The 12,198-nt window shown below is 37.0% G+C and overlaps 1 protein-coding gene across 1 annotated transcript; it reads right to left on the bottom strand.

The window, feature by feature from the left end:
- Positions 1-616: 616 nt before the first annotated feature.
- Positions 617-12,192, bottom strand: FXN (frataxin). The gene is made up of 5 exons (XM_008630870.2): positions 12,149-12,192; positions 10,912-10,994; positions 9,446-9,566; positions 5,989-6,086; positions 617-3,259 (listed from the first exon to the last, which is right to left on the bottom strand). Exons 2-5 carry the CDS (start codon positions 10,947-10,949, stop codon positions 3,106-3,108), a joined length of 411 nt encoding a protein of 136 aa, XP_008629092.2. The 5' UTR covers positions 10,950-10,994; positions 12,149-12,192; the 3' UTR covers positions 617-3,105.
- Positions 12,193-12,198: the final 6 nt, after the last annotated feature.

The following is a 12,198-nucleotide window of genomic DNA, read 5'->3' on the forward strand; positions in this document are numbered from 1 at the left end:
CTGCAAACCCCACGTCTCTTATTCTGCTACCTCTTCACAACAGGCCTTTGTCCCATTTATCGAAGCTTCCAAAAGACACTGGGAATTTTAAGGAAGTAAAATGTAACGATTTTATCACATGGAACAATCTTGCAAAGAAGAGGTAATGTTTTCTGACAAATTACCATAAGTGGAAAAGAATATGAATGAGCAAACACCAGACAAGAACTTGGGCACATAACTCCTCGCAAACAAAGGCGGTATTTTGTGACCAATGCAGACTGCATGCAATTGCTGTAGGCTTGACTACATGAATGAATCGAGACTTCCACAGAACTCCTCGGCACAGAGGAAACAATGAATTTTAGCTAGGCTGGACATACTAGGTCTTTCAGACCATAAGCCAAAACCAGAAAAAAACCAAGGGTCAGATTAGCAGTTGGTGAAAACTTGTACACACCTAAAAAAACCCAACACACCCCAGGTTATGTGCTGAGCTTGGGCAGCCAGTAAAGCTACAAATGGCAACACTCATCCTTCCAAAATATTCTGCATATTCTCCTTCACCAACAGTGGAGCAACTGTGTTGTGGGAAAAAGTAATGCCCATAAGATAGTGGTTCTTATTGATCTTGTTGGTGCATAGTCTATATTTAATGACTGCCCTTTAGCTATTACTTTTGGGAGAGGTGAAGCAAGAAACTATTGCCATTATGTCTGGTGGGGAACTATACAACAATCTCTTTATTCCGTAAGTTACAGAAGCAAAAAATAGTACAGAAGTGTTACTTGTCTTGGGGCAATAGGCAGTCTGACATTAGGATCAGAGCTTGCTCTGTGCCTCCATTGTATGAGTGTGACAGCTCATGGGAGTCCTTGCCCCTACTTAAAATTTGATGCAAGTATTAAAGCAAAAAATGAGTCATGTCCTATGATTCATTTTGTACATCAAGATAAAACTCATTCCAACTTGCTGACACTATTTATCTTCACCAGTTAAGATTAAATCCATTTGTTACTCAGATACCTAAACCCAGGAAATTGTTTGCATAAACAGCAGTGTGTTACAGAGGAAGGGCCAGGCATGTAAACTGTGAAAGCTGAACTGCTCTTATTAAAATCCACCTCAACTGACCACATTTGGACAGAATCTTTCCAGTATGTGTTTTAAGAAACAGAAAGATTTCAAAAGTATGCACACATCTGCGGCCTTCACCCTTATCATCAAACTCTCAAATCACACCTTTACATAATGAATTAAGAATTCTACATGCAACTTTATTTTGGTATAAACATTTGTACCAGATGTAAGGGAATGGAGAATGAACATCCAAATATGAATCAGATGCATGTTAGTGGTCATACTGCATGCAAATTACTTAAGAAAATAATTTTTGGAAAAATCAATTGGAAAAAATAATTACACATGGTCAGGCAAAGGAATAACCAGGAAAAAGTATTCTCGATTCAAATATCAAGTCATTAACTTCTACACAAATGTGTTTAAATGACTATCTGAAATTGTAGGAGATCAAGCTAAATATTACAAAAATAACTACATAAAAAATACATACTTCCATATGCTGTAAATTATCTTCAGTGTTCTAAATTCAGAACAGCAAAAACATGTTCTATTTTTAACTCCCTGTCATTTTTAGTAAGATTCATGAGATTTGGGAGTCATTGTATTTACCTCATCTGGAAGAGCTGAAATTTATATTGATTGTAAAATACGCAAACAGCATGCACCATTAACTAAGAGCTACTTCTGGTGACATGTTTCTCTGTTTAGTAGTGAGAAATAGCAGGTAACAATGCTTATACTCTAAATGCAAATACTGGGCAAGAACACTTTACAGTTATTGTTTTTCAATGACAAAACCAATCATTACCTGTCAAGCTAGCTAGAGAATCATGCCAAACTAACCATAGCATCAGAGAAACCAAGAAGAAAAATATTTTGCTCTGAACATATTTTCACACAATCTGCAAGAGTATGGTATAATTGCTTCCTCATTCATTAGTCAACAACTTGGTCCTTCCATTTTATAGGTGGTTAAAGCCTGCAAGTGGTAATAATACAATAGTGCAAATGGTGAAGTGTTGCTGTTCATCATTTCTTTTAAAAGTTTCTGTTTTAAGATCTGAAGTAGATAGTTTATTTCCTTCACATATTTAACAGCCTGACAAAGACAGCTTCATCAGCCCAAGAACCATACCTGGTTCTAAAAAATTTCTGCATCAGCATGGTGCCAGGGGGAGCCTTGCTGTATCATGGTGTTAAAAAGATAATCTAAAATCACTTAAGAGATGCAGTAGAATAAAATCAGTGCAAATTTTTGCTACCATGAACTTAATTTTGCTCAGCTCAAAAGAAAAAAGTATTTATTTTTACTCTTTGAAGAACAAAAAGGTAGAGAAAGAGAAATGCACGGTAACAGAATGAAATGTTTGCAGAGATACTGCTGTACAGCTTAAACTTCAGATACTAGTCTTTCCAGTTCCATATCATGGTTAGAGCCACACAAATCTCCAAGTAATTTAAAGTTTAGCTTAAAAAAAATCCTGAGGTGAAACAAACTACAATTTAGAATTTGGAGAAAATAGCAAGTTCTGTAATACTAAGAGAAAAAACTGTCATTACATGCATTATGACATGTTCAATGTGTTCAAGATGTGTTACTTACTATAGCCACAAATTTCGAGGCAATACATTCACAGTACCACAATTTATGTCAATGTAACTCACAGGCATTTCTTGTTTTGCATGAGTGTTTCACCAAGAAAAGTTCAGTGTTTGTGTGCTGGTCAGAAGTCACCAGGTGGGTCAGTCCTTACATGCAAACAAGTCTACAGACACTAGGAATTCATGACTTCTGCATAAAGAAAGCAAGAAATGAAGTGACAGGATGGGCGACCTCAACCACCTGTACTACACGGACACAGATTTAAACAGCGACACAGAAATCCAAAGACTGAGCACTAGAGAAAAAACATATTATTTTCATTTTGGTTGCACAACATATTGATGCCAAAGAAAACCACAGAATTAAGCTCAGGTACTTCAGCCCAAGAAAGAGCTTGGCTTGAGGTTAAAGTTTTTGAACTTCCATGAGGTAGAATATAATCAAGTATCTTCTTTCCCAGAATATATTAAGCAGGACAAATCCAATTTAGTTTTTAAAGCTGTTGAAAACTCTTTTGATAGTAGTTCATGAAGAGATACTCTGTCATGAGCATATACCCAATTCCGTCCGGTCCAATCATAGCGCTTGGGCCCACTAGAAAAAAACACAACAGAACATCACACACTGTGTAAGTACAGATTATTTCAGGAGAACTGCTGGAAGCCTGTATGTATAATGTATGCCAGAGAGTGCCCAGGAAAAGGAACAGATAGCATGGGGAACGGCTGGTAGGCAGTCTGAGGAAGTGGAGCAGAAAAAGCCTGATATGTCAGGAACTACGGAGCCATCAAACAGACATATCTGAAAGGTGACAAGATACATCAGTCACTCCCAGGGAACTCAAGCACTTTCCCTTCCTGCTTTTGGCACTGATTTCCCCACAATTTCTTCCTTTATCCCATTCTTCCCTCACACGTATAATTTTCTTGCACACAAATATCACAATAGATATTTGTATAATGCTGAATTAATGCCACTGATTAGTTCCTGCAAACATTCTAAGCACAGCAAAGCACAAATCATTTCATTTTAGATGCAACAAAATAATTTAGTGCCTGAAAGCAAATCTATTGGCATGTGGGAGATTTATACCTAAAATGTCATTTTTCTCTGCGCTATCATATTGTTGCTGGCTTGATTTTTCCCAGCCTACATTAAGTATCAAGAAAGAAACTTGAACACCTGGGTTCTATTCCAGACCTTTGTGTCCACCCAGTTTTCCACATGTCACATGACTGAAAGGTACTCACTGCTGTTAACATCAACTAAGCAAAGAAAAGAGAAAGGAATGAAATGGTCATCTGGGATAAACAGATAAACCCTTGATCTTGTAGGACATATGCCTTGGAACTCAGTCAGTCAACATGCAAAGTCTGCTAGAGAACAGACTATCCTATACACACATAAGAACAATCTGCAGGTTCTCTCTCTGCAAGCATAAACACTGATCTGAACCTTGAATATCCTGAATTACTCACAATAGTCAATTGAAGACCACTTTCCAACCACTAATCAACACAAACCCAAGTCACTTCCACTGAAATCTCACTTTCTGTATCAGAAGTGGTAACTGTTTGAATCAGAGTTATGTGTTTCAGTTACTTTATGAAGTATTTCTCACTTCACCTCTGTGGCACAAGTGTATGTTTATACTCTCCTGCACCTACAGAACGATGGAATGGGATCCTGTCATTCATGAAAATCAGGCTAAGAGAGAACATTTAACAATGACAAAGAAATATGTATGTTATCTGAACTGGTTTTAAATGTTATGCAGTAAATATCAGTGATCAGGTTAGCATATGAAATGCCTTCATAGCTCTATGAATCTCCAAAATGCTGTACAAATGTGACTCTTAAATTAATTGTTTAAACAAAGATCCAGTGAATTCTGTAAAATGCCTAAAAATTTAAATATAGATTAAATGTATTTCTCATGGAAAGTCTGCATATATTTTTCAATCATAAGAGAAAAGAATTAAAGTAACACATTAAGGTATTGCCAAGAAATATCGTGTAAGGTTGAAAAGTCTTTTCAGTCAGGAGCCACATGAAATTACTGCAATCACACTGCTGGCAGGTTGCACACATCCCCTCATGCCCTTTTTTTGTAACTGTCAACTAAGTAAAGTTTTCACTTAGGTGTACAGACACTCAATATCAAACAGAAGGCCAAAAAAATTCCAAGAAAAATGTCTCACATCTTGAAAAATTTGTCTCCCTCAGGATATGTTCTTAAAGACTGAAGATCAACATTTACTGTAAAAGTGCCCCAAAACATGCAGTGCAAGTGATTACTGGCAGCAACATTGGCTTCTTTCACTTCCCAGCATACTGCATTTAAGAAAATGTCAGTCCAGATCATACAGTATTTGCTGGAGTTGCTTTTCAGAAGTTAGCAAGTAAGCAAACACACAGCATCATATTCCAGGAAATACCACTGTTTATCGTAATAGCAGTTAAGGGACTATAAAAAGGAAAAATTTAACTTTTTTCTTGAACTCCATACTCCATATTCTGGAGCACATATGTCTTAGCTCAACTAGAGCTCAACAGACAGAAATTATCTGAATTTTGGTTTTCAGAAATATACGAAGCCCATGTGTCAGTGACGCAAAAATCTTATAAACTGGTTCCTTTACCAGTAACACTGATCAGCTCCCTGGGTTCTTTTCCAGGGATAGTGGCAAAGAATACAGATTTTGGAGGGAGACAGCTACAGCATTTTCCCACTTATCTGGCTGCCCTCACTGCTGAAACCAATCAGAAAACCTGGAATGGATCAAAACACAGCATTAGAAAAGGCAGAGGAAGCAGCTAGCTAAGGCTCCTGTGAAGGGCAGATGCTGGACAAAAACAACCAGTGTGGGCATACATAAACATGTAAAGCAGGAAATCCCACAAGCTTAAAAGGGAAGGAGCCACCCTGTTTAAAACACAAAGAGAGGTTTAGATCATGACATCATCACTGCTCTTTTTCCAACAGAAGCTTTGTTTGTTTCTTTTTAATCACTGCTGGTTATATTTCCTATGAATAGGCTATATTCCTGTAGACAGTGGTTTTGGGCTGAAACTGTGTATGAAAATTCTCTGTTACACATTTCCTGTATTAATTTAGGTATGCCAGTAATATTGCAGTGTGCCCTGAACCTCTATACCAAACCATTATTGAACATTTAGATTATATCATGTTTTGAGAATATACAGAGTAGAAGGGTTACTTATGAAAAAGATATAATGTGATCGTGCCGTGCTATAAATAAGGGGAAGTACATTTCCACCCAGTCTGCAGATATTACATAACAAACTTACACATAACTTACCTAGTGGGTGAGGACAGCCAAATCTGCCGGTTTGGTGTTTGCTTATTGATTACATATGTTCCCATGTCTCCACCCAGTTTAACTGTTAGTACTCCACTCTTAAAAGACAAAGAAAGCAAGAAATAAAAAAATTGTATCCTGTTACTTTGACAACAATTACTTCATCTGCAGTGGCAGAAACTTACATATCTGTGTCACATTCTGAACCATCTCCCAAACAACAGCTAGGAAGAATGATCACTACATATTAAAAACTTACAGTAATACCTAGCCCAAACTGCGTATCTTTGAGTCTGATCTAGACTTTAAACCTTCTGGTCAAAGTTTGATTTTAGTGTGTTTATGCCATTCACAATGGCACTACTTAAATAATACCCTTGAGCTTGAATGTGGCATCTTGAAAGGACCAGACCACAGCAATTCATTTTACAATGATTAAAACATCCTCCAATAACGACTTTTTTCTATTAATGAACAATGCAGAACTGGTGTGGTTCCAAATCAAGAAGTTCTATGTGACATTGCTAGATTTCTGAGCCATGTGATTTGACTTTTTTTAAGTAACTGTAATAGTTTAACAGGGAATAAGCACTTTTTTCCCTTGATAATTCTGATTTGTACCTCAAAAAAGTTCCAGTTCTAAACCCCATGAGGTCTGGGTTTGCTTTAGTTATGCCACCTTTAGACCATTATCCTAATGAACATTTATTTTCTCTTTCTTGCTCACATTTCTTACTGACAACATGATTCACATTTCTTGTAACTGACAAAAATGTTTTCTGTTCTGACTTCAAGAGTGAAAAAACAGCAACACTTGGACTGGAGTTAATCCAAAGATGATCTGAATGAAACTAATTAAAAAGGGAAACATTTCTACAGAACGCAATGTGATGATTCAGATAATAATTTATTTAGTTTGCAGCATCTCAAATACTTCAAGCCCCACAGCACAATAGAGATTCTTTAAGGGTATCATACTTGTCATGCTTTAGTCAGAAGATACTAATAGAGCTAGCTACCATTGCTAGAACTGTTTGTTATGTACAAACACTCACTGTGGGGAAAAATGCTTTAATGTATGAGTATCTACTGCCTGCAAACATCCCCTGTAGCACAAGCAGCAACTCAAAGCTTCCTTCCCCTCTTCCCCTACAAAGTAACTCAGTGTTACTGGTTTCTGACCTATCTCAACTACCACCACGCATAAAATAATAATCTCAGGATCTGATTTTTTACCTTAGTTTCCACGTTGTTTCTGTGCTTGCTAAGGCATTTATATCTGCAATCAATACAATAAAAATAAAAGGGTCTCCTTAGAAGTCCCATCAGATTGCTCTGCCAGTTATTTCTATTGGACATTGGTACAGTGCAGAGAAGGACAAGAACAAGCTACTTCTCTGGCTGTCAGAACTTCAAGTTTTCCATAACTCAATAGTCTTAGAATTGCAGAGATACAGCAGAATAAGAACAGGATGGGGGATTAGGCCAGCATAACGATATACAGGTTTCAGCATTCTTCTATGTGATTTTAGTGTCATATTAAATATTCACCACGGTGTCATGCTATATGCTACAAAAACACTATAAGTAAATAGGTTTTCAAAGAGTTAACAAAAATTTATACTATTATTTATACCACGTGTCAGCTGTTAGAGAGTACTGTTGCTCTATCCTTCCAAAGTAAATAGAGTTTAACCTCTACTGCTGTGTTGAAAACACTTCCTCATACATTTTACAGTACTTCTGAAATACTAGAAAATACAACTTGATTTTTTAAGAACTTAAATTGCAAGATACTTTTACCATATTTTGAGAAATACTGCTGTATGTGTTTTGTACTATTGGATTGGTTTGCTAGTTCCTGGTAAGAAAAATATTCTTCTAAAGAGCCTTTTTTTTTTCCTGAACATGAAGATATAAATTGCACAAAGCAATGAAATTTACAACAGGCACAACAGACCTTTATCACGTTCGCCACCTTGTGGCTTTCTGCAGCACTGACCCTGTTTGTTTGGAATTAAAACTTGGCCTATTTAACTTTCTGCTTTTAACAGAAATGACAGCATATTATTAACTGTCATCATACAGTCTATATAGCAAATGGACCACTGGTAAAAATTAAGATGTATTACCATTAGTCAATGTCAAACATAATCCACCATACAGTAGATGGAGAAAACAATTATGACATGACCCATCAGACTAACATAATGAAGCATCTAAGAATACTAAAGAGGTAAGTTTCAACCATTGCTATTTTTTCCTAAGATAGTCGGATAAGGCTAATAGGTTCTGATATCCTAAAACATACTGAAGACTAACGGTTAAACAATGCTTTTTACCAGAAAAGCAATTAGCTGTCACATTATCTACATACTTAATTAAAGCAACAAATAGTATTTGCTAAACACAAAGCTACTGACAATATATTATATCTTAGCTATCAGAAATACAGAATGACAATTATGATTACAAAGCTACACAGAAGCAAGTCCAAAACTACAGGCTTTTGTTTTGGTTTTGTGCTTTGCACAGTGAAACCCAAAGCATGCAATTCAACATCCCTGAGCATAAAACCTTAACTGACAGTGCCAGGAGAAGGCAATCTCATTGTGGTAAGACATGAAGAGGGAGCAGTAATTGTGTGACCTCAAAAAACTGCAGTAATGAAAGACCTATGTAGCAGTCAGTAGTGTAGAGAGAAACTGCACCCTTCTCCAAGTCGAGGGCTGAAATACATAAATCACTTCAGGCACTGAATTTATATAAAAACTAATAAATTCCCTATACAAATAAAACAAATATTTTTAATCTGATTCTGTCACTCCTGTAAAAGAATGTGAGTGGGCCGACTACTGAAGGCTCCAGCCATACAAGGTCTCCTACGATAGTAGCCCTTCTCCCCACCTATGCTCTGGTCTCACTTCTGCAACCATCTATCCAAACACGGCACCCTCTGTTGCTTCTCTCCACCACAGGCTGTCATCAGTGAAGCCAGGACAAACCCACGCTACCTGGTCAACACAAACGCTGCTTCTCTGTCTTCAGGGCAATCAAAGAAACTGCTCTAACAGTTACATGTGATGTACTATGCCACGTAGGCCTACTGTTCTAGTATTCACCAGAAGGCAACTGATTGCTATGCCAGATACCTATGCCTGTTTAGGAAAATTTATAGACGAATGTGAAATCAGAAAACAGTTTCTGTCTCCTCTTCTGCTCATTTACTGTAGAACTATGTCTTTCTCTTAAACGTGAAACATTTTAAATTCCCAAATCATACAACAGTATGTGTTACTTTTCACCAGAATTGTTGCCCCCATCAGTATACAATAAAGGTGTAAAAACTCACTGTATTTTAAGTGTCAGCACTAAGGTGACTAATTTAAAATTCTCCTCCAAATAATAGGAAAAAACCTACAATAATTACAATGGTAATACAATGTTTAAAACATACCCCTAAAGAGACATCATAATCTTCTGGGGTAAAAGGCTTATCTGTCAGGTCCTCAAAGAAATCTGCTAAGGAGTCCAGTGTTTCTTCAGCCAGTTTCTCGTAAGTGGTTTCATCTAAAGAGCTACAAATTACATGTAAGTCCATAATTAGGAGGAAAATCATGGAAGACAACATTTTCCCTATAATAAAAAACATACCAAGACTATGACCTTGGATGAAACAGTCACCATGAAATGATGGTATGAAAGTAATCAGTTTTCTTAAGGTGATGTAGGTGACAATCCACCTTATAAATGGAGGTAAAATTTTGAAATTAATTGCTATTAGAGATCTCTTAACTGAGGCAGATGTACTTACTTCCTTAGATACTAACCCCCATTTAGTAAACAGTGTCAGATTTCGAAGTAAGGCATTTTCAGAAAAGGACTTTGTGTAAGAATTGCTTAGTTTTGAACTCTAAAAATAGACACAAAAGCATCTCCCATTTAGAAATGTATGTCATTTGACTCTCCAAAATTTGCTGTAGCCATATGCAGTTTAGAAATGTCAACATCATTTACCATGTTTATGTATAGCCTTTGCCTTCTCAACTGGAATTACCCACACAACCTGGTAATTAGGTGTTATTTAAACTGTGCTTATGAACTAACACTTACGAATTACAGTCTTCTCCAGAGAGTCTCAAAGCACCCTTGTGGCCATTACATAAGGCTTACAGCACCTGTGAGACCGCTTCTCTTTTCCTCTTTAGCGGAACAAAGTCTAGATCAGTTTAATTAACCAAATGTAAATGCAATTAAATCACTTAAGTTTTTCCATCCATAAAAGTGTCAGCTTTAACTGAGTGTGTAGAGGGGTCTCTCTACCAACAAAAAATTCACTGAAATAATTTCAGTTTTTGCTAATATGGCAATAAAACAGTGAATATGGGCTGAATATACAATATATATCAGTTGATAATATAAAACGTATCTTTTAAAAAATTTTCTTATTATCCAGTAACTGAAATATGCTCTATGTCACTGATATGAGGGACACCACAAAAATGCCTTGGGGCATGGAGAAAGCCTTTGGATCGGGCAGGATTCATGCACTGGTTCAGGGTGCACTATAGGCACTTAAAGGCAAGAGCCATTTCAGACATCTGCACAATCCTTTAGGGTGTCTCCAACTGCTGCATCAGAAGGGGAGAAGTCGCCAACGGATACTGTGTCACATCCTCTCAGAACAAGCAGAAATTTCATGTCCTCTGGCATATGTGAAATGGTGCTAAACACCTGCGTTTAGGCACATGAGTTATTTCCTAAGCAACTTCCCAAATTCACACAAGATGCTTTTAGCTAAAACTGTAGCTGTCCTTTACATCACATCAACATTACATTAGTTTGGTAGTCTTAATATGCATATAAGTTATTTTAAAATACGTAACTGATATTTTCATATGTGTATCTCAAAATACATTTTACCTTGTGTCACTCAGAGTTCCTGCATTTCTCAAATTCATGAGCCAAACAGTCCTGCTCTTCACATCTGAAGAAAACTGTAACTGCTGTTTAAAGTAAGCACAAGTAAAATGGAATTAAAGTTAAAACATCAAGAATTACAAACTATGCATTTATCATACAAATTAAACAAATCCTTCAAGTCCTTTCCATGCTCAAGTAAAAATGTTCATATTCTATATCACAGGGCTAAAATGCAAAGAATTATGCAGCTTTAGTCCTTGGATGATTGAAACAATCTAAAATCTCGTTGTCTTCCTCATACAAGCTAATGGAAAAAAACCCTGTACCCTTTCATTCACAGAGGAATAAACTAGGAATAGAGAACTATTCTAACTTTTCTATTGTTCTACCACTCTAATTACTGAGTAACTTCAGACAATTAAATGGCTTAGGCCCAGATTTTCCTAAGTATCCACTGCTCAAATGCTGAACTATCAACATGTGTCCCTCTGCTGGAAGTCAGGAACATATTAAATCGAAATAAACACAAACCCCGACTCCTTCTTACATACAAAAGAGCCAAACCCACTTCAGATTCCAGATCTCTCTGTAAAACAAGCCATTTAACTTCTAATTTCTCTCGGCAGGAAAAAGAAAGAAGGCTTTAAAAAGCAAATCAAAATTATGGAAAAGCTGTATTGCCACACTGGCAGTATCAGACAGGGGAACAAAATGGGTAACCCCGTTGAGGGAAACCAATACAAGCATGAAAATAAAGCTAATCCCCAGGTCAGACACACTAGCAGAAGTACTTATGCTATCCACCAAGAAAGGAAGATAGCATGATTTCCATTTTCTTCTTAACTGGTGCTGACTATTCGGTTTAATGGTAAAACAACATTCATTATTACTTTTTGTGTACTCGTGCATGTTCAGAAAATTTCAAACTGCGTTGAAAAGCAAGTGACATTTGCAAAGGAGCTATGACAGCTTCTCTTCAAGCATCGAAGAGCAAAACACAGGCCGATCTCTCTCCATGTGGTTGACATCTATCCGCAGGCATTACCGATGAGCCGCCTGTTAGTCCAAAACCACGACACAGGCAGAAAGGACAGAACGGCGAAACATCAGTACAGGCCGACAAAATACACCACAGTGCCTACATGTTTGACTGTACCCTTTACCCTACAGCATTTCTTTCATACACACTTAAAATCAAAAGCTACAAGACCAAGAACACGTTCAGGCTCTGTCCAACCTGAGCAGCTCTGTTTCCATCAGTGTGTGCCCATACTCCGTTTGTGACTG

The sequence above is a fragment of the Corvus brachyrhynchos genome, unplaced genomic scaffold (assembly GCF_000691975.1).
Source record: "Corvus brachyrhynchos isolate BGI_N302 unplaced genomic scaffold, ASM69197v1 scaffold93, whole genome shotgun sequence".
In the NCBI taxonomy this organism is placed as follows: domain Eukaryota; kingdom Metazoa; phylum Chordata; class Aves; order Passeriformes; family Corvidae; genus Corvus; species Corvus brachyrhynchos.

Coding starts and splice junctions, on each gene's coding strand:
- FXN (XM_008630870.2), bottom strand. CDS start 10,949: ATGAATTTGAGAAATGCAGGAACTCTGAGTGACACAAG. Junction 9,567..10,911: donor GGAACTCTGAGTGACACAAG/GTAAAATGTATT, acceptor TGTAATTTGTAG/CTCTTTAGATGAAACCACTT. Junction 6,087..9,445: donor ATTATGATGTCTCTTTAGGG/GTATGTTTTAAA, acceptor TTGTCTTTTAAG/AGTGGAGTACTAACAGTTAA.